This window comes from Asterias rubens, chromosome 5 (genome assembly GCF_902459465.1).
Source record: "Asterias rubens chromosome 5, eAstRub1.3, whole genome shotgun sequence".
Taxonomy (NCBI): Eukaryota; Metazoa; Echinodermata; class Asteroidea; order Forcipulatida; family Asteriidae; genus Asterias; species Asterias rubens.
Genome location: NC_047066.1, coordinates 19,962,355 through 19,985,599, shown reverse-complemented (window position 1 = coordinate 19,985,599; position 23,245 = coordinate 19,962,355). Strand labels below are relative to the sequence as shown.

General features: G+C 39.0%; 1 protein-coding gene across 6 annotated transcripts in view; it reads right to left on the bottom strand.

Moving 5' to 3' along the window:
* Window positions 1-1,200: 1,200 nt before the first annotated feature.
* LOC117290005 (CAP-Gly domain-containing linker protein 1-like) overlaps window positions 1,201-23,245 on the bottom strand; it is a 62,230-nt gene continuing 40,185 nt past the window's right edge. For all 6 annotated transcript variants that reach the window (XM_033771216.1, XM_033771218.1, XM_033771220.1 and 3 more), the window contains 20 exons: window positions 20,787-20,891; window positions 20,141-20,398; window positions 19,880-19,937; window positions 18,854-18,937; window positions 18,115-18,182; window positions 17,608-17,696; window positions 16,420-16,585; window positions 11,308-11,523; window positions 10,428-10,631; window positions 9,884-10,131; window positions 9,358-9,481; window positions 8,502-8,956; window positions 7,977-8,097; window positions 7,415-7,467; window positions 6,686-6,803; window positions 5,571-5,757; window positions 5,335-5,387; window positions 4,693-4,820; window positions 3,750-3,922; window positions 1,201-3,467 (listed from right to left, as the gene is read on the bottom strand). In XM_033771216.1, coding sequence (XP_033627107.1) covers window positions 3,421-3,467; window positions 3,750-3,922; window positions 4,693-4,820; window positions 5,335-5,387; window positions 5,571-5,757; window positions 6,686-6,803; window positions 7,415-7,467; window positions 7,977-8,097; window positions 8,502-8,956; window positions 9,358-9,481; window positions 9,884-10,131; window positions 10,428-10,631; window positions 11,308-11,523; window positions 16,420-16,585; window positions 17,608-17,696; window positions 18,115-18,182; window positions 18,854-18,937; window positions 19,880-19,937; window positions 20,141-20,398; window positions 20,787-20,891 — 2,955 coding nt within the window. In that variant the 3' untranslated portion in view covers window positions 1,201-3,420. The remainder of the gene's footprint in view (window positions 3,468-3,749; window positions 3,923-4,692; window positions 4,821-5,334; window positions 5,388-5,570; window positions 5,758-6,685; window positions 6,804-7,414; window positions 7,468-7,976; window positions 8,098-8,501; window positions 8,957-9,357; window positions 9,482-9,883; window positions 10,132-10,427; window positions 10,632-11,307; window positions 11,524-16,419; window positions 16,586-17,607; window positions 17,697-18,114; window positions 18,183-18,853; window positions 18,938-19,879; window positions 19,938-20,140; window positions 20,399-20,786; window positions 20,892-23,245) is intronic.

Genomic DNA, 23,245 nt, shown 5'->3' with positions numbered 1-23,245 from the left:
TTTTCTCTTTTGTATTGCAGACATGTTTAGTCATGGTGACTGCAACTTATGATGCATAACAGACTTAAATTTCATTATGATAGAAATAACTTCCCATAATTTACAAATCACAGGAATCAGAAAAACATAAATTTTCAAAACTTTCCTTCTGCAATATAGATGACTGATATTTTTTATGCAATTATTTGCTCATGTTCCCTCGCAGTATTGCAAAACCAAAACTTTGACCTAATTTTCCAAGGTAAGATTTTGGTATTGATCATGAAAATTGACAACATTTCAGAATGTTTTTGTGTACCTTCAACCAAGTCTCCCTTCATTTAAAAAAGGGAGGAGTTTATTTTGTTTTCTTTATTATGAAGCACCTCTTTTTCTTGCGTAAAGATTAAAACTACTTAAAATTGCGCGGTTTATTTTGGGCACTCGGAAAAAGACTATTTTCAGAAAATCATTTAAGAGGCAGATACCCACGTCAATTTATAAAACATTAGTCCATTAGGTGATAAAGTAAAGGAGAAATACACATGTAGAGATTGGACCAGAAGGAGACCTTTTTTTTTAGACTTACCCTTGGATTTCATTTTTTTGCGAGGGCAATAACATTGACAAATTAGTTTTATTGGAAAGTTTTAGTGGAAACTTTGAAAGAGGCACCAAGGCCAGTTCCAGGACTGCTCTGTGGTGCATTTACTAACCAAAATAAACTCAAGGTGCTGATATTAAAAAAGTAACAAACATCAAGCAAACATAACTGAATTCATAAGACCAAAATTGCGCCCCACCAACCCTAGTAAAAGTTGTAGGTTCTTAGGGAAATTTTTACCAAGAAGGAACTATTCCTGACTGTCCATTACTAAAAGAAGAAGATCTGAATAGTGAAGTAAATCTCTTAAAGGCAGTGGACACTATTGGTAATTACTCAAAATAATTATTAGCATAAAACCTTACTTGGTGACGAGTAATGGGGAGAGGTTGATAGTACAACACATTGTGAGAAACGGCTCCCTCTGAAGTGACATAGTTTTCGAGAAAGAAGAAATTTTCCACGAATTTGATTTTGAGACCTCAAGTTTAGAATTTGAGGTCTCGAAATCAACCATCTAAACGCACACAACTTCGTGTGACAAGGGTGTTTTTTCTTTCATTATTATCTCGCAACTTCGACGACCAATTGAGCTCAAATTTGCACAGTTTTGTTATGTTATGCATATGTTGAGATACACCAAGTGAGAAAACTGGTCTTTGACAATTACCAATAGTGTCCAGAGTCTTTAACGCAACACATAAGTTAGTCACCCTCGCATTTTGTCTGTGATAAATACAAACACAGCTCACATACTATCTGATTATCTGGCATAAGACTGCATGTCATTTTGTTAAAATTTTAAACAATTTGATATCCGATACAATTTCAAAGACAATATCCAGTAATAAATCTGTGTGCTTTCACATTAAAGCCGCACAAATTACCGCAAGAAACAAATAACTGTACACAGGCCTCTTTCTGTACAAAATACACAATAATCTTTAAATTACTATATAGCTTCATATAATTTTTTCCTCAAACATGTAGGTGCCTTTTCCACTTTTTCCTCTGTCTTTCAAAATGGACACTATTTACACAGATTTTGTTTCACTTTAAATGCTTTACAAAAGTACTGTAGGACCACAGAAGTTTTTTATAAGAAAAGTCTTTAACTGGCTAGTTTTTTTAACCTCACATTGCGCTTCAAAATCACAAAACTTTCACTCATAAATATTTTCATCAATTTAAAGTGGTGACATTAGTTTTTAATTTGATACATAGATTTTCAAAAATTGGTTATGCATCAAAACATTTTATGAAAGTCGGAGCAAAGTCTGAAAAACATGGCTTTGTGTTTGGCTTGTTTCTCCACTTGCAATTAAACAGGCCAGATGTGAATCTCTTCTTGTAAGGGCAAGGCAGTTTTTCCACGGCAAAGGGCACGTCAAATTTGTACTTGAGCTTTTAGAAAGCCATCAAGGCAATGCCCAGGGGGCATTGAGGCAACGTGAAGTACCGCCTGCAATACATAATGCATCCAGTCATAGGGGGACAAGCCAAAACTGTTAATCCTTAGGACATGGCATCTCTGTGACTATGAGGAACATTTTCATTTCTTAATGGCATAGCATTTCAAAGGGCACCAAGGCAATTTCACAAGGCATTAGGCATTGCCCCCATCTTACATGTATACGGCAATTAATCCTTAGTACAGGACTATGAGGGAAGTTCTAATTTCTACTGGAGCATTTCAAATGGCACCAAGGCAATTGCATAAGGCATGGGGCAATTGCCCCATGAAGTATCAGGCCTGGTTACATTTATGTTTAAAAAAAAAACATGTTACCGTTAGTTCTGAGATACATTTTTGGAAAAATGGAGCAATGAGCCAAGTATAGCCGTCCTCTCTAGTCTTAATCACCAATGTCGTACATATACCTTTTGAATCCATCTGAAATTTAAATAGCAATACCTTGGGTTTCAAATACACTAAACAGACTTTTAATTTCAAAGAATTTTTGTTTCTGTTTTCAGCACACACATACACACACAAATTTACAATCAGATATTCTATAATAACCAACCCCATAAAACAACTTTACAATTTTGTTACATTTTTTTTGCAAGACCTTGAGCTTCCAGTAATATGAACAAACATGGAAGCATTAAACATTGTATTTGACATGGATAAAGCACCAGATACTCTGAAGCAATGGGGCCATGAATGCAGTTTTTGAACAGACCAATCCATCAGGCTTCCCCTTTCAAAGAATTGACCAACCACAACTATGAACATGCGGCCAAAAGCTCGACCAAAATCACTCATGTTCAATCCCATTATAAAATGTACATTTATTGTGTTTTAGCCGTTGAAATTGCTAACATTAGGTCTTTTGTGTAAGCGCTGGGGCAGAATAAGACTTGTGTGTCACACATGGTGCCCATGCAAGATAGAGAGTTCCTATGTTCAGCATGGCTCTAATGATTGGTCTCATTCAACATGGGGCAAGGCCACTTTTCCCAAGTAAAAAAAACAGGGCACTTCCATTGGAAACATGTAGAAGATTTTTGTAAATCTTTGCATACTTTTCACTGGGACAGCAAGAGACTGTCCGAAAAATGTTGTATCAAAGTTTTACTTCTGCATACAGTGGTGCATGTCATTCTGCATACAGTGCAGTTTGTTGTCTCCAATTTGTTGCCTGTTAAATGTTTGAAGTAGCCAAGAAGTGTTTTACTCACGGTGCCGCCATTTTGTTTCTTCCAATACACAAGTCTAAGGAAAATTGGACTGAGACCTGTGTCTAAAATAGACTGGTACCCGTGGTGTGATCAGGAATTTCAAAATGGTCTCTGTTGTATGCTCGTAGGGGACAAGACTATGGAAGGTCAGCTCAGTAGGTTTGCTCGTCATCACAATTTTCCGTCCAATGCCCAAATACTGAAAATAAACAAAAAATATTGTTTAAGTTCCATAGCCAGTTATAACACTTGCTTGAACAAGGAAGGTAGTTTATCAGATGCAAAGCAGATCAGGTAGTTGTTTCTACAAAAAATCTCCCTCCATCTCACGTTTCAGAATCTTCTCAAACATTTCTGTAGGACTAATTGTACAGGTAATTTTCTTTTGTTCCTCTGAGCGCTTAAAGCCTTTCCTTGGAGATCTAAGGTGCTGTATAAGAGCAGTTGTTATTATTGTTATAATTATTATTATTATATTCACCTTCACATATATCGCAGTAAGCTCGCTCCTCGTGCCTGGAGCCATGGTACTGGGTCGGTGGAGGACTATCTGAACTGGACTGTAGAGGGCAGTCTTCCGTATCGTGAAGGTCAAACACGTCGCAGATATCGCAGAACAGACGAGGTGGCGGCATCCGATTGGTTAACTCAAGACTGGATTAGACAAGTAAAAAGGATAATGAATTATACATGATGTGTGTGACCAATCAGCAAATCTGAGGATATTAATATGCGCAGAGCGTTTGAGCATTTTTCTGTTTTCTTCATTTTACTCTGAAACTGGAAAAACCACAAACCTGAGGTAGGGTCTAAATAAATAATTCAATTCAATTCAATTCAATTCACTTTATTATCCACAATGGGAAATTCATTTCGGCCTTTTAAACAACAATTTATACAAAATTTACGTAAGATTATTTAAAATACGTGCACAGTCGCAATCACAGGTACCAAAAGAATGAACAATAGATAATTATTGAGTAACTCTTTGCAAGTTTGTATTCGACTACACTGGTTGAAAAGTCATTTAATGTTTGTCTGCGTTCCGACTCTCTCCAAGATTCTCTGAGATGTAGATGCACGATTGCTGCCCCCCCTCCCCACCCCCCGGCTAGACCTTTGCTCTTTCTTATTCGGGAAGCCCAGAGTTTTGCGAGAGAGCAGTGATCTTGCGAGAGCTAACAACTGAGTTTATTACGCTATCACAACATTACAACTTGTCTACAAGTCTAGTACTTGAACAAGAAAAGTACTTTTTATTCATCATTGACACAGCATTGACACAGCAAATTTTAATTGATTGATAAATAACATTGGAACTGCTATGATTATGGCTGTGCACATTACTCATATAACAATGGTTCTTATAGAGATATAAGAGACTTGCACAGTCTGTTGTCTTTGATGGTTACTACTGTACTTACTCCATATCATCAAGCGACATGTCGTTATGGGCTCCGTTCATTCCTCCTTCCTCCATGATCTCAACTCTTGCTCTTAGCTCATCGTTCTTCCGCTGGAGGTCGACAATCACCGAGTTCAGAAAAGTGACCTAGAGGAAAGTATGATTGGAAGGCTTGTTCACACCAGTTTTAAAATCTGTTTAAAGTATCCTGACTTGATCATCAAAGGTATGCAACTGCAGTTTTAAAAAAACGAGGAAAAATTCCAGGCGCAAAAAGATTTGGAGGGTGTGTGTATAGGAGGGTATACTCTGTGTACACATAGGACAGAGTAGAGAGGTATATTTAAGAGAAGTACAAGAGGTATTCAATGATATAGAGGGAGACAGAAGGGATACATCTGAATGAGGGGGGAGGAAGGGTTAAGGAAGGGGTAAAGAAGGTGTACAGGTTTAAGAAGGCGTAACAGGTGGTTTTACGAAGGGGTACAAGTGGGTTAAGAAAGGGGTACAGAAGCGGTAAAAGTGGGTTTAGGGGTTTAGGAAGGGATACAGAAGAGGTATACGTGGGTTTAGGAAAGGGTTCAGAAGCGGTCAAGTTGGGTTAAGGAAGGGGTACAGAAGAGGTACACGTGGCTTAGGAAGGGGTTCAGAAAATACATACCTGTCCTTCTGCCATTTCTCTTTCCTCTTGAAGCTTGTCTAGTAATGGGTCACCTAAAGTCAGAAAAGGAAATGCAAATATGCTTCAGCTAAAACTTCAAGCAATTTTCACACAGAAATCCAAGCACTTTTCATTGCATTTGTTCTAGGATTCTGGCCCCAAAAATACAACAGGTTTGCTCACAAGTACATTTGTTTAAACTTGAAAGCTTATAAAAAATCTGAGTCTTTACTTACCGTCCACATCAACGTCCACATCTCTGGAGATTTGTTGAGCAGCTTGGAGTGCTTGCTGCTCAGCTTGCTGAAGGGCAAAGCGTAGATCCTTAGTCTGATCCTCAAGGCTGATCTTCTCTTCTTCTAACCTCTCCACAGACGACTTGTAGCTCCCTAGTAGAGTCAGTTCTCCCCTTAGACTTGATATCTGGTGAAAAGGTACATTTATGTACATTATTTACAACGAAACAATATATATCAGGCATGCAACTGCAACTTCACCAAAAAGAAGGAAAATTTCAAAATTTCAATGATTTTGTATAGTATTTTATAGTATTTAATGAATAGGGTAGATGGCCTTAGCTTTCGATCCAATCCAGACCTTCCTCAGAGGCATAAAACAAGTACAAACAAATACATATCCATTTATAGAAAAAGAGAGGGGGAAAGGGATTAAGGAAAGGATCCAGAAAGAAGCGGGAAAATAACAGCCAATCAAAGTTCCTATTTCAGAAACAATATTGGTGGCTATGAACCAATAGGAGTGGAGTGGCGAGGACAAAGGATGTTTAGAATGAAAGGAAGGGTTACTGGACCATAAAAGTGGTAAAAGTATTTTATAGTATTTTGTATAGTATAGTAAAAAAAAAAGAGAGGAAATCAGCTGATCCAAGGAAAAGTTGCACGCCTGATATATGTACATCATGTGTTAACCCAAACCACCCCAACCCATCAGAATCCAACAGCATGTTAAGTTTGATACTGTCCATACTGTAGCATCCTAAAGAGGAATAGTTTTGTCTGATTTACTATCAAAGATGAGAGAAAACAGCATGAAAAATAGTTCCTTCTTATTTTGATTGCCGAAATCGTAACAAAGCCTGATATGAGCCTGTAATGGTCAAGTGCACTGAACTAAAGTTGTGGTTGGTTGTGGGTTCGAATCCACGTCATAGCACTTAGGTCAACAGGTTTGTTGTATGGTATGTTTACTACAAGTTTGAGAATTGACTTATGCAATTACTCTTCAAAAAACCCATAGACGCAATTAATTGTAGCCTTTTAGATTTCAGCTGATATCCTTATTGTTTGACCATTTCTGCTAGTTGATTCTTGAGAGATTTCTAAAAGCTTACCTCCACACTCTGCTGCTGTATCTCCTTTTCCTTTTCAACGACTAATGAATTGGTCACATCCAGTGTGTTCTGAACTGAATCCCGTTCGGCCTCGTAACCCGTAGTCTCTGCCTCCAGCCTGTGTTTCCCCCCAAAAAATAATAAATTGCAATGTAGACATATATTAAATGTTTTTATATTGTCTCGGTGATATTTTCAAGAAGCCGAGGAGGTGCTATACCACTTGTTCAAGATATTTATTTATCTCACAAAATCTACGTACTGAAACTAAGATGTCAACTTACCGGTATTTAATATGACCAAGAAAACTTACAGAAAGTCAACTTTTTTGCTTCAGTAAAGCATCTTTGCACAATAAATTATCAAAGTAAGTCAAAACATCTGCACCAGCTCACAGAGAGACTGTTGTCATGTACACAGTGTTTCGGAAAACCATTCCTTTACTATTACCTACATGTTTACTACACTGTATCTTCACCATGCTACATGTATGTTTGAAATCCTACTACTAACAAAAATAAAATACTAACCTGCCTAAGAGCTATAAAAAATACATATTAGTCAACACCCTCCTTTACCAGGAGCATAAAAGGATCATAAACTATTTTAAACAGTTAAAAAGCCTTCATGAAATCGGCTCCTGTTTCCCTAAGTGTGGTGCTAGTATAATAAAACTGTAAGTGGTGATAAATTTGATTAAAGCGAATCTACAATCAGAATGGGACATACCTTTCTTTCAACTCCTGCAGATCTTTACTTGCTTTGGCAAAATCAGTTTCCAACTGGAAAACAACAAAACAAAGGCTCAATGTTCAAGGCAGTGGACACTATTGGTAGTTACTCAAATAGTTATTAGCATAAAACCTTACTTGGTAACGAGTAATGGGGAGCTGTTGATAGTATAAAACATTGTGAGAAAAGGCTCCCTCTGAAGTAATGTAGTTTTCGAGAAAGAAGTAATTTTCCACGAATTTGATTTTGAGACCTCAGAATTAGATCTTGAGGTCTCGAAATCAACCATCTGAAAGCACACAAGGGTGTTTTTTTTCTTGCATTATTGTCTCGCAACTTCGACGACCAATTGAGCTCAAATTTTCACAGGTTTTTTATTTTATGCATATTATGAGATACATGTACTCAACGTCAGAAGACTGGCCTTTGACAAGGACCAATAGTGTCCAGTGTCTATTAAGTCAAGAAAACAAATTAATAAATTTGGGGAACAATAAAGAAAGATTTACTAAAGCAGGACTTGAACCTGCAACCTCCGTATTAACATTCGCCCAAGTACCTCTTGTTTGGCTTGTCTGGTCTTCGTCAAATCTGCTACTGATTCTTTAAGTTTGGCTGCCTCAGCTTCTAGCTGGTCTGCTTTGTGTTGTCTGGCATCAGACTCACATCTTGCTTCAGCTCTAATAATGGGTAAATAAAAAAAAACCAGCCAAACAATTTAATAATAGAAATGTATAATGTGCATTCAGACCAGGGGCCTTTATCATAACTCACCTTGGGTTTCGGCTCCAGGCTCTGTCTGCTGGTGTCCAAACCACCATGTGCAATACACGCTGCTCCAAAAACACAGCTAATTTTTTTCACCAGGCTGACTTTAAAAGTCTGAATCCAGGTAAAAGTCTGAAATTTCTCATCCCTGACAAGTGTCATGAACAGAATTAGAACCCACACTCTCATGACTTTGCCATCAGAACTAGAATTCCATGCACCAGACCACTCAGCCACAACAGACCACAAACGCACACTAAAAGCTATAAACAACTCATCGATTAATGAAATAAGAACAAAATTTGTAACAACTCACAGCTGTGCCTGCAAGGATCCCATATTGCTCTGACCCTCTTCTGTAGCCTGTTTAACCGTCTCCATCTGCTGCTTGTACACATCCACCTGTCGCCTTAACCCTTCTACCTCTCCGTGCAACGCCACCCTCTGCTTCTCCGCTTCCTGCGCTTGCCTCTCCGCCTCCTGCGCTTGCCTCTCGGCAGAAGCCTTCAACTCAAGGATCGTATCCTTCTCTTTGGTGACGTTGCTCTTCTCTTCCGTGATGGCTTCCTTTTCTTTGAGGAGGCTTTCTCGTTCCAGGACTGCCTGTTGGCTTTCCTGAAGAGCTGTTTCCCTCTCTTTCTTGATGATGTCCTGCTCTTGGAGCAGGACCTCCTTCTCTTGGAGGGCAGTTTGTTTCTCAAGGGAGAGGACTTCTTTTTCTTTGGTTAGCTTGTCAAGGGATATTCTCAGCACCTCTAACTCTTTGCTGGTCTGGTTTCACAAAAGACAAATAGTAGTCATACTAATCACAACTGTACATGGGTTGTGTAATGCACTTGAAAGAACCCAGTGCACTTATTGTGAAGAGAAGGGGTTCACCTAGGTGTCTCTGGTCTGATCGGCAGCATATTGTACCACAGCACCTTGTGAATCATTACATGGTGCTATAAAGCATAAACGTAACTGGTCTCTACTTCAAAACGTAGCTCTACGTGCCTTGTGGCAGAAAAATACTGAGCGCTTTGATACACCCCTAGGTGTGATAAAACGTTATATAAGAATGAAGTAATAATGTTATTCACTTTTGTAGTGCCAAAAACTTGAGAAAAACGTCTGAAAGTGCTCAGAAGAACTGATTTTGATTTTGACTGAACATGGTAGTTCGTTAATACCTGTTGTTTTAGGTCATTCCCTTGTGAATGAGAGTCGTCAAGTTGCGTCTGCAGTTGTGCTTTCTCAGACTCCAACCTGGCTTTCTCTGATGTAATGTCTTCAAGGCTTTGTAATGACATCTCTCTGCAGAATAAAAATAACAAAACTGCAGATTACATCATCTGGTGTAAAGTGTGTTTTAAGTGCGCAAGATTTTTGTCTTCATGACAAAATTTGTTTGTTTGATATCAGAAATAAAAAGTCACATCCCCTTATGGTGATTCCCTGGCTGCTGCTTCCCAGGTTGTATCGTAAATTTGGTGGTGATCCCTGGCTGCACAGCGGTTGCTGTATGACTTCTGACTGGCAACCTGAACAAAATATTGACAAATAGGGAGACCCAAACATATGGCTAGATAGCTTAGTTAGAAGAGCGGCGGCACCTTTCCGGAGGTCATTGGTTCAAACCCATCAGTTCTAGTCAAATTTTCTTTGTTCAACCCCCAAATCAAAAGTGTTTTCAAGACTTTCTCAATTTCTACTCACAATTGACTCCTCATCTCCTTCAGGCCTTCGTCACTCTCCTTGGTTGTCTCAGCATTTCGTTGCAGCTGCTCCTGATATTTCTTCTCACCGTCCTGTCTCACCATCTCAATCTCTGACACTTTACTCTCCAGCTTCATCTGGGATTCCTGGGCCTGGGCCAAGGCCTCCGTCCTCTCCCTCAGAGCCGTGTCTCGCTCCTGGGTGATCTTCTCTAGACTGGACCTCGTGTCTTGTAGAGCCAGTTGTTGCTGTGGTTCAATTACAATTTACAAATTAAGCCAGGTTAACAGAGTCTCGCTAAAAGCCAACAAATTCAAATATATTCCACAGGTTATCAGCTACAGGGATGGGACCTGGCATCATGACACCAGTCATAATGAATTTAGTTAAAAACCTTAAAATCTGGCTTCTTACAAATTTGTCATAAGAACATAGAAAGATTGGTTGATTATAAAAGACAACAGAAACCGGGGAGAGTTTGCAGCTCTGATTATAGCAAATGCTCAAGTTTTGCCAAAGCAGTTCTAAAACAGTAATCCCGTACCTCAGTAGCTGAAAATCCCTCCTTATCCATCTGGTCCTGTAGCTGCTTGTATTTCCCTGAGGTCTCATCGTGTCGTAGAGTCAGCTCAGCCTTGGCCAGAAGCAACTGCTGCTTCTCGGCTAACGTCTGATCCAGCTCCTCTCTTAGTTTGTCCTTCTCTTTGTTTGTCTGTACTAGAGTGGACTCTGTCTGCGTCTTCTCTGTCTGTAACGGAGAAAGACAAAGCAGGACAGAATGTTTAAGTCAAGTGAGAAGTCTTTAGATGCCTATTCACACTACTCTGTTCCCCAAGGAATAACGGCCACCCCTTTCACAGTTGGATCGCTTTTCCCCTGATCTACCTCCTCGCATATGGGCCATACCCCGGGGAATATCCAGCCCTGCTCTGGAGTACAGGTAAGCAGTACCCTAGTAGGGTGTTCTCAAAATTTGCTTCCAGAAACCTGTGAAATAGGCACCTACATGTAGGCAGAGACGTTTGAAAGTACATTGTACACTGCAGTCCCTTTCAGATACCCCACTGTTTACATGTGATCTGGGCCAAAATTCAAAGAGCTGCTTAAGCAGAAAAGATTAACGAGAAAGAAAACAGTCACAAATTGTACACATTACATGTTAGTTTGGCCGGTAACCTTAGTCAGGTAAGCATAATTTTGTTGTGCTTACATGTAGCTACCTTTTGTGCTTAAGCAGCTCTGTGAAATTGGGTTCATAACAGAGTAATCAGGGTCCATCAGTTAAAGTTGCCATAATGGTGTTAAATTTTGTTAGTGTAAGGAATGATACCAATAAGTCGTTCTACCCTTTATTTATATTGGCGCATTATAAATGTTTTCTGATTAATTAATTGATTGTGTCTACATACACAAGGATAACTCACCGTTAACTTCTCCGCCCTGTGCTCCAACTCTTTCAGCGAACATTTCAGACTCTCCTCCTCCGACCTGAGCTTCTCTGTCACCTCCTTCTGTTTCTCCGCCTGACCCTTGACCTCAGAGAGAGCCCCGACATGGGTTGCGGTCAACGCCTCCACCTCCGCCTTGTGTGTCTCTAGGAGTTGGGCGACCTTGGCAGTCGAGGTCACTAAGTTCGCTTGCTGGGTGGTGGTGAGGGCAAGAGAAAACAGATGAGGGAGAGTGGGCCAAGTGCAACTCAAAAACAAAATGATGAAGGAAAGATGAAGGAAAAAACAGACAAGGGGAAGCAGGCAAGATGGAAAGAAGAGGAGGAGGTTTGGACAATGATGATGACGGGGGAAGTTAGAGATTGGGTTCCATGACATGTAGATACATTTGTTTTGGGAATTTTATGATTTGGATGTGTTTATGATTTGGATGTGTATATGAATGAATCAAATAACGGATAGTCATACTTGGAATTAAGTTCATGATTTTTGTTTATGACTGTCAACATCATACATGTAAATGGTATATTATTTATAAACATGGTCAGATTTGTAGCTTTCCTGATGAAGTAAATTTACACGAAGGCTAACACACTTTGTCCAAAAAACTAAGAGTAAATTTAAATAAGCTATTTGTAGGTTCAAGAAAGTTATAAGTTTTCATTTAGTGTATTGTGAAGAAAAAAAATGAATTTGGCAAGTTGTATTAGTAGCTTCAGAAACTTGAAAGAGGAAATTTGTCAAGTTTGTGAATATGTTTGACAACTTTTACAAACAAATATTTCAATTAAACGATAGCTGGCAAGTCTGTCTCATTTTACTTGTGAAGGAAAGCTTCAGAGTGGAAATAAAGTGGAATGAGGAATAATAAGTGAGGAATGTGAACCTACTTGGCCATATTTTGGTCAACAAGTTTGAAAATGCATAAAACAATTCTCAGATTGAATTCTTTTAAATATACTTTCTCCTCCTTAAAAGGAAGCTGTTTCCTAAAATGTTATACATTATCAACAGTTACACCGCTTCTTACAAAGTAATGGTATGGTTATTATTTTTTGGAATACATGTATTTACTAAAGGTATACTCTCCTATTAAGACATTGTATGGGTTAGCACCTTTAATTGAAAAATAACAATAAAACAGCCTTTTTTTGTGCGTAACCACAGCAATTAACTCTTATACTAATTACTTCCTCTGAATGGAAGAATATGTACATTAAAAATTGCACATAAATTTCTAGTGTTTTAAATTAATTAGTTTTTAAAGCCAAGCAGTTATTGCTGTATATTTTTTTCAGGTTAGTTTGATTAACAAAAGTCAAATAGCATATTTTTGTACATAATGTTAGTCTTTGTCAAGAATTAAACAATTAAAATACATTAACCACAAGGCAGCTTCTTAAGAATTCATGTTTTATACCCTTTGGATAGACCACAATAAAACAGACAATTAAGGTACATACTGTATTAAACATTGTTGGAGTGGAGGAATGTGTTGGCTAATAGGGCAGGATTACATGTTGTTACATACATGTACTAGGCACCTGTGTTCAGCTTGCCCAATCAATGACTTGCCCAAGGCACCAGTATTCTTTGAGCCCAAGGCACAGACATGCTCTGTAGGCATGTACATGTATGTGTACATAAATGTACTAGTGTTCTAAAGGCATGTACTGGTGTTCTGTAGGCATGGACAAGTGTTCTGTCAGCCCAAGGGACAAGGTGGCCTTAAGCATGGCAGCAGTGCACTGGGTTCGGGCACCTGTGTTCAGCTTGCCCAAGCAATGACTTGCCCAAGGCACCAGTATTCCATGAGCCCATGGCACAGACACCAATGTTCTGTAGGCATGTACTGGTGTTCTATACAGTAGGCATGACCTGGAGTTCTGTAGGCATGCACAAGTGTTCTGTCAGCCCAATGGACAAGGTTGCCCCAAGCAGTGCACTGGGTTCAAGCACCTGTGTTCAGCTTGCCCAAGCAGTAGGTCAAGGCACCAGTATTCTGTGAGCCCAAGGCATAGACACCAATGATATGTAGGCAGAAACCAATGTTCTGTTGGCATGTACTAGTGTTATGTAGGCATACATGTATGTACCAGTGTACTGTAGGCCCGAGAAACCACCCCACCCAAGGCATCAGTATTCTGTAGGCCCGGGGCGCAGACACGGAAAGAGTTCTGTACGCATGCACAAGTGTTCTATAGGCTCACGGAACAAGGTGGCCCCAAGCATAGCACCAATTCACTGTAGGCTCTAGGCACACGTGTTCTGTAGTCTAAAGGAATAAGTAAACCATAGGCACCCGTGTTCCATATAGGCCCTATGCTCCAGGGCCAATTTCATAGTGCCTTTAAATGCTTAATTTTTTAAGTACAGAAGTATGCAGTATGTTTTGTTCTAGCCTGAAATTTGCCTAAAAGTCCAGAGATAAGTTTGAATTTTAAACAAACTTTTCTTGTGTGTGTCTGGATGTCCGACCAGTGTTTTGACAGACATGACAGAGCCAGGACGTTGTTGCTTCGCTTTCATGCACAAAACCAATGGGGGCAGCGCTAACCAGTTCCATTGGCCCCATATGTTTGGTAGGCACTGTGCCTTTTGAATCATCTGGCCCTGACTATACTACCACCTGAGCTATTTTAGCCCTATAATGGACAATCAAAAACATATTGCACTAATACCGGCAGCGAGACTTATGGCACATTAAAGTAACACCCCCAACTATAACAAACAAAATATATGAATTTAAAAAACTACATTTCTTTTAAATAAACTTTAATTTGACTTGGTCAATTCTACTACAAAGGTATTGCACTTTAATACGGAGGAATGCTAGCATGAAGTGGCATTGGTCCCGAGATGAAAAAAACAACTTAATACAAAAATAAAATGGCGGAAGGAAAGCGGTACAAAACTAAAAACAAATGAGGAGCAAAATTAAATATAAAAATAATATACAAGTTGGCAAGGAAAGGGGATAGGGAGGTTCACAGCGTCACCTAGGAAGAGAAAATGAAGGGTTTCGATTGTTTTATATGCATCATTTTAAAATCTAGTTAATTATATTTGATTAACGATCTGCGGAATGCATTTATCACAGTAAAACTGATCTTAATTATTCGGGCACTTATTGCAAATAAATGTTTGTATACATGTACATGCATTTGACACAATAACAAAAATAGCGACGAATAACAGAATACATGTATGTGTGTGTGATAGCTGGTGGAGGGGCAGAACTAGCATGCCTTGTTGTTGGATTTTGTCCTTGGTTCCTGCAGATGAGCACCCTTCCGAGGCCTGTCTTTTCAATCCCATGGATTAAAACAGAAACGATGTGGCTTACAGACTAGTCCCCAGGGGAAATCCTAGATAGGTCACGTGCTGAGTCAGTCATCAAGCCAATGGGAGACTTTCTGGGACGATAGAGGGCAGCAGACTTACCGGGTAAATCCATTGATCTCAGAATTATGCGCATGTTCAGAACTACGTAAACAATGGAAATTTACCCGGTATGTCTGCTGCCACCTAGCGTTGGAAAGTCTCCTATTAAAACCCCTTTTAATCTATGAGTATTAGTGTTTCCTCATACAAAGGTGAGGTGTGTTGAAACGCTTGGACTCTACACTACAGGAGGGACAGAAGGTACTGTAATTCATGCCTCGATTCTCCCTTTTTGGGGTTATTATATAATTCCAGAATGCAGACCTTTGTACTTTTGCAGCAAAACTATGTAATATGTATGTGTGTAAGAGTGGACAAGCTGTCTGTGATGTTTATCATTGTATTTCGGTCAACTGGAGTTAAGTCCAAGTGTTCCCAGGATTTCCAGCATACAAGCACTGTGGCAGATTATCAACCGTGGCTTATGACTGTGGTTTTGCGATTTACGTTGAATGGTCGAACAGCAAATCAAGATGCTTATATTTATGAGGAAGTTTGGAGAAGGGGTGGAGACCAGCAAGTGCAAGAAACTATCTTTGTTAATAGATCATAGGAGTTCAATTAAGATATCTGAAAGTTTGAAGTGGAAAATGTTCTCATGCCAGCATGTACAGGTTAGTGGGAGGCATCATGCTAGTAGGTGCAAGTTAGTGAGTAATTAAGCACTGATGATTGAACTATATAAGGGTGGCAATTATAATTTCAAATCAACCCCAAAAAGGGGAGGGTTTTGCAATGATGTTCTGAAAGATATGAACGTGTAATGGGAACAAACAAACAAGCAACTACATGTATGTAATTAGACACCCAAGGTCTGTGATAAATCATTGAGCTGGTAAGCATAATTTGTTTGTGCCTTGCTTATAAGGCCCAGAAGTATTTAACATAAAACCCAAAGTATTTCTTTCTTCTTAACTATTTGCTGAAATTTTTGGAAGTAGTTTGAGTCAGCAAGCTTTAGTTTTAGTAGATTTTTAGTGAGTGTTTGGACAAACTTCTGGCTCAACGATAACATTTTTGGACTTGCTAGTAGTCTGGCGATTTTTTAACCGCATGTTCACAAATCAAATGTCAACAGTGATGTTCTTACCCTTCAGGCACATAACATATGCATACAAGTTGAGTCACAATGCATCAAAAGCTACAATGTACAGGAGGCCATGATATCACAATTAAATTTGTTTTTGGTCCATCGTTTTCCACACATGTAGCTCACACTTCGATACTAATGTTGGACTACAATTGAGGTAAAAATTTTTAAAGTTTTAACCGTGAAAATGAAGATAAATAGTAAAAGATTGTATAGTTAAAACTTTCTAAGGTGGCCATTTTTTGCACTAAAACAATTTGCAAAATAATTTGCCAATTTATTTGTGCGACTATTTTCTGCTCAGTGCATGCCCATCAGATAAAAATAACTTAAATCTTAAAGTACATGTTTTAAGTAAAACCACTGTCCCACAATTGTGACATAATGACCTGGCACCCGTTTTGAACCTGCAAGGGCGCTTTCAAATGTTTTTGAGGGTATGGTTTGAAAGCGCCCTCCTGTGGTCAAAAATATGCAACATCTTTCAACATACAAGATTCATGAACAAACTGGCCCTCTATAGTCCATACATGGACAGGGCAGTCATCGCTTACCAGAGAGCTTATCTCCAGCAGATATCTGTCCATTTCCTGCTGATGCCTCTCGGCGGCCATCTTGGTATCCTTCCCGGCCGATTCGCTGCTCTGGTTTAACGTGTCCTTGAGCTTGGCTACCGATTGGTTGGCATCTGAGAGCTCCGCTAGTAACTCTTCCACACGTCTGGAAAGTGGTTTAAGGGGGTTTGGATCAAACTCAAATCACATGCAAACAAAATTGATAAAGGTGCTATGAGAGTCTTAAAAAAACATTTTATCTTCAAGGAAACTCGAATACTCAATTCTGATTGGTCAACTAATAGCAACAAGAGGTGTGATATATACATATATAACAACCTGTGTATTGTGCACTTCTAACTCTGGGTATTGCACCATTTTAAACCAAGTATATACAAAATATACAGCTGTTCCAACATCCCATTTGCTTTAATCGGCACAACAAGTTTGCTTGAAGATAAATTCATTATCATACATACACTCCTGGAAAACGGAAAATTAAGCGAGTCTGCGTCCCATATCCAACTCGACCTTGCAGAAGTGCTGTATTTTTCAATGTTCCACTTGCGATTGTTTAATAACTAATGTCTGGACCCAAGAGTATCAACGAGTTATCTTTAATTATCTCATTTTTTGTTTAGTTTATTTATGAGAAACTTGAATCCCAATCACATTTTGCAAATTTTGTGCAATCTCTGTTTACTTTGCAAACTTAACTGTACTTATCTATCACATTTTAGAAAGATTGAAATGAAATTTTCAGTTTGATTTTTATACTGCAATTAAATCTGCACAAAAGTAAATTTGCTGCAAACATTATTTTTAATATAATTTGCCAATATGCTTCACCTAGTGCCATTTGTATCATCTAGTTTTACAGTAGTTATAAGCTGTTTATCATTAAATTTAAATTAATCCCCTACTTTGTTTATAACCATTTTGTGTCAAAAGATCTACATTTTTAATAGCCGATGTGGTTTGCCTTGATAATGGGGGAAAAAACTCCAAGAAAAAATATCATTGAGAAAAATTCTATAACATTTGGCACTCTCCATTTAGAGAAAAAGAAAACTATTGCCATGGCTGTATAGTGACTAGAGTCATCAGGCTGGTTCTCGAGCTCATTGTGCAAGACTAATGCAGCAAACAAATGCAAGGCACAACAAGAAGACAGGATGCAAGTCTTACCTCTCCTTGGTTCTTAGCTGTTCATTGAGGTTTACCAGCTGCTCTGAGCTATCCCCAGAGCTCTTCATCATATGAGCTATGTCTCCCTCCTAAAACACACAGAGTGAGGATCGGAAAAAACAATGATAGATAACATTGTACATTGTACGCTGATGAGAATGTAACGTTCCATTGCTAAAAGGTTCCATTAAAGAAAGAGGCTTAAATAATGCATCCTTTTTGTCTGGCAACTCACGCCTGTTATCTCCATGTTATTCCTTTTCCAAACAGTGGACTTACTTCATAAATTGGATCATGCACAAACCAGTAGGGCTGCTTACTACTCACTGCTCATCCTTTTATTTTCATGACCCAAGTACATGTAGTTCAATGTAAACACACCAAAAACAAAATATATAGTATATATTATATATTATATAATATATAATATTTTTTATCTTATCTTTTTTATCTAATCTTTTTTTACCACACACATAGCAAGGGAAAACAATATTAAAGTCTCCTCACCAATTTCTGTTTATCTTGTACTAGTTGATTACATCTGTCCTCACTTGCTTTATATTTCCGCTCTAAATCTGTTATAAAGATAGGAACAAATTATCATAAAGTAATTGTAATAGTAAACCCTATCGCCCCAATAACAAACAAGTTGACCAATGTCTGGTCATAGGCGAGTGCCATATACATGTACTGTGTCAAACCGATGCCCATACCCCTTCATCCCTTGTGCAATGACACATCACAATCTCACTTTCAAACGTATAAATTAATTGTATCATCCAGTCTTCAGGTATTTTCTTTTCATATACATGTATACTTATCGCCCTAGAACTGTTTTCGATGTTTCAATGTTTTTACTACATGCAAGCTTTTGAATTATCCTTTTTGAGCTATGGGCCCAATTACATAAAGGCTGTAAGCACAAAAATTTGCTTAGCATGAAATTTCTTCCTAAATAAAAACAAGATTATGAACCAAAATTCCAATTGCTGAATACTGCTTGTTACTGGCATTCAGCTGTTGTTTGATTATCCTGAAAATCAAGAGGAAATTTGGTTGGTAATCCTGTTTTCATCAAGGAAGAAATGTCATGCTAAGCAAACTTTTGTGCTTACAGCCTTTATGAAATTGGGCCCTGGTCATTGAATTGAATTGCATTAAGGTCGCAGGTTCAAGTCACGCTCTAGCCGACTTTCCTTTTTCAACCCCAAATTAAACAAGTTTCTCCTAAGGATGTCTGACTCACCTGCACATGTATTCTTTAACTCCTGGACCGAGGACGCTAAATTGTTGTAGGAAGACTCTTGCTCGGACAGCTGCTTTTTTAAATCTACAAATCAAGAGAAACAAAATCAACCATTAACTTCACATAAGAAGAAGTAACTATTTCTGGTACTTGTTGCGGATACAGCCATGGGGATATATCTTTCAGAGTGTTGGCTCTGAGAAGAGCTGTTGGTTTGTTTTTTTGACGTTTCAAAAAGTGTACTCTACTGGTCTTTAATGTTTTGACATCAGGTTTCATTAAATTAATTTCATTTCATTTATTCTGGTTGTGAAGCAAAGTACTCAGAACTTAATCAAGTTTCAGATTTAGATGAGGGAGGAAAACCCCAGAGAATTATTCCAGGGGAAAACCCACACAGTCAGGTAGGGACTGAAACCCAATCCACATTGTGCCCCGACGGGATTTGAACCAGAATCAGAGAGGTGTAAAGTGAGGAAAGATACCACACCGCCAACCCTACCAAGTTGGCTAAGTGGTTCCCTGCCATTCACCTCTGTGGATATCAGTTCAAATGCAATCTCGGACCAGAGATACACTGGGTGCATTCGACTAGCTTCCCTGGGTCTACCCGTGGTGCTCACTCGGGTGAGCCCCTGACAAGAGCTAAACGAATGATCACTCACCGCTCTCGTAGTGACGTCATGTACATTGTACCTGGGGCCAGCCCCCAAGTGACCCACTCCACAAGCAGGGCACTGGGGGCTGACCCGGGTAAGTCCCGTCAAAGCTATTCGAACGTACCGGGGCAGACCGGGGCTGACCCAGGGAAGCTAAAAGAACACACCCAATGTAGGACGCTGAATATGTCGGTTTTTCACCTTTTGAATTTTCCTGCCAAATCTGAAGCTGAATATTTCTTTATCAACTGCTCTTCATCCTACTATTATTGGTGGTAATTGTGCTTTTGGATGTGTAGTTCATAAAACATTTTTTTTTTTAAATGACAGATAATTAAAAAGCAGCAGCCGATTCCCTAGACCTCACCCTCTATTGTACTTGCTGACTGTTGTTGTTTTAAGAGACGCTCTTGTATTTGTTCTTTCTGCAAATAAATAATAACAAACATATAAAGCCTATTGTCAAAACATTTGAATTGAAGCAGCCTGAAGGTCAAAACAAATTCAAATTTTAATACATTATGATTAAAATGCTACTACATCTATATTTACAAGTTTCAAATGTTTTCATAAAACATAATAATATAAAATTCGATCCAACTCCTTCATCTGTACTTCCTATTCTTACCATCTGAGCCAGCTCCTCCTCCTGCACCTTCTTATCTTTGTTCATGGATGCGATCCTCTCCTGCATCCCGGCAATCTCCAGGTCTCTCTGGGTCAGCATGCCCTCCCGTTGTTTCTGTACTAGCTTGTTGTACTCCTGCTGGGCAACCAGCTCCAGGGCACTCTGTTTCTCCTTCTGGAGGAAGTCAATTTGCTCCTGGTACGTTGCTGACTCCGCCTCTAGCTCCGCTATCTTGAAATCTTTCTCCTCAAAGTTCACCTAGAAAAAAAAAACAACGGTACATTTTAACCCATTGTATGAAAAAACCTTAAAATTTTACTACCCCAGTTGATTGAGCCTTAAAGGACTGGGCAACTTTGGTAATTGTCAAAGACCAGTATTTTCTCTTTGTGTATCTAAACATAAGTCGAAAGGACTCAATTAGTCATCAAAGTTGCAAGAGAAATATGACAGAAAAAACACCCTTGTTAGACAAATTTGCGTGCCTTCAGATGCACATAAGAGGGAGCCGTTTCTCACAATGTTTTATGCTACCGAAGCTCTCCATTGCTCGTTGCCAAGTAAGTTTTCGCTTGAGTAATTACCAATAGTGTCCAGTGTCTAAGCAATTGGAGGTTTGACAGGAGTATGGTGTGGATTGACTGACCTGTAAGGTATCCACCTCCCCCTGTAGTTTGGACGCTCTCTGATTCTCCTCTACTAATCTCTCTTTCAAGGTTCGGACTCTCGCCGACTCCTCTTGCTGCTCCGCCTATAATCGGAAATAAAATTCAGTATTCTTTATTCACAACATGCCTTGAATTTACACAAACATATTAAACCCTCACTGTTTAAGTGTATGTTTAGTCTTTTGGGGTTGAACAAAGAAACATTGACAAGAGGATGATTTGAACCAAAGACCTTTGGTTTCACATGCCGGGGCTCTACCAACTGAGCTATTTATCTAGCCCAATGTTGGTGGTCTCCCTATTTTGTCAACATCTTTGTTTGGGGTGCCAGTCAGAAGCCAAACAACCCTTAGCTGTTGTGTAGCCAGGGATCACACCAAAGTTTGTGATACAACCTGGGAAGCAGCAGTCAGGGGATCACTTTAAAACCTTAAAAAGGGATGCGCCTTTCTTATTTCAAATATGAAGTGATAAACCACATTGGAAGCTGACTGGGTATGTTTAAGTTTTCCTAGGTTTAAACATCCAACACTGTTCGTAAAAGATTTCTTGAAAAGACCAACAAACATTGAAAGCACATTTATAAAAATTAAGGCAATTTAATGGTACTTTAACTGTTTTAATTTTTCTCCATTTGGTAGCCAGTCGAATAGCCACTCGATAGAATACTTTGTACACAGCTTCCTGACCTAACATTCACACTCTTGATATTATACAATACATAAGCGGCCAGTGAGGTGAAACGTCCTCCATCATCCCCATTCAAAACCAGTTCCACTCATTATAGACACACATCTATGTTATTTTTAACTTTTAAGATTGATCGACCCATTCCCTCTGGCAAAGTAATTCCTTCTTCACCACAGCATAACAGATGGCCAGTAGATAACATTACAAGCAGAAAGTCGGATGCAATTTTTATTCCCTAGTCCCAGATGATTTTCTACATGTATGTGTTGTTTTGATATGTCAACTATTTCAGGAATATTGACTGGTATTTAAAATATCTTTCTAAATTCAATGGTGGCAATGTCAATATTTGTGACTGGCTTTGGCAACAACACAAATATGTATTTTTGTATTAGTTTGCAGAAACACCATACATCTACTAGGTGTAGATTACGTTTTTTGAGAATTTGTCTTGCTTTATATTCTACTATATTTCAAATATCTTTCTAAATTCAATGGTGGCAATGTCAATATTTGTGACTGGCTTTGGCAACAACACAAAACTTTGACCCAGTTTTCTAAAGTTGTATTTTTGTATTAGTTTGCAGAAACACCATACATCTACTAGGTGTAGATTACGTTTTTTGAGAATTTGTCTTGCTTTATATTCTACTACAGCAGAGTACATTTGTCAGAACTAGGAAGACTTCTCTGCTACTGCGGAGTAATTTTCAGAATTCGGGAGACTTTTCATTCTCATCTGAAAAGAACTGTCCTGCTTAGTAACTGCTGCTACCTGGGCGAAAAGTAGGAAATCTGCCTGGACTACTTCTCTCGCTTAGAGGATCAAGGGGCCTACTCATTATTCACTGCACAACTGCGGAGTGAGGTCTTAATTGGTCCGAACATTCGACTAGCCTTCTGTAGAGACTTGTATTTATCATGAAAATTATCAATATTGTCATCAGCGTTCACCATTTTTAAAACAACAGTCGTAGCAGTAGCATTTGCCGACAATTCGAATATGGCCTAAGCATTGGAGTGGAAGAGAGTCATCTGTTTTTGCATCTTATCTAATAAACCACAGACTATTCCAGGCATAATTCCCAAAGCTCTCATTATCAGATTACAATTTGCATTCAATCATTTAGTGTACTTTAATGGACCCCTTGCATGTCAAACTGCATGTAAATGGTGTATACCAGGGCCCAGTTATATGGCTCTGCGTGAACTTCTGTGCTTACGCCGAACGTATTTAACGGGTTAGCAGGGAATTTTGGCTTGTGCGCATGCGTACTCCATGTTCCTAAATATATGGTGCACTCAAACCAGATTGTGCATCACCTTGCATGTAGTTGGTGAGGTACTCTATCACCAAAATGAATACAACTGTGAGGATGTTGGTTGATCAAGATATCGGCTGTTGATTGTCAGAATGTGGGGTTAAGGGTTCGAATCCCACCAGAGTAGAATGTGGACTTTTTTACCACATGCCCCAGTTAGCAAGGGGTATACAGTGCTTAACACACATCGTTGTCAAGGTATAACCGAGATAACATTCTTTACCACAAACACACACACCTTGCGCACCAAGGCCACGACCAGGGCCACTTCATAGAGCTGCTTGACAGCAAAGTTAGTGCTTACTGTACGAGTTCCATTTCAAGACTGCATAAACGTAAGCACATGAAAAGGCGTGCTAACCCTCCGGTGCTTACTGCACGAAAATGAATAACGTCACAATGCAAATTCATGGTGAAGGCCGACT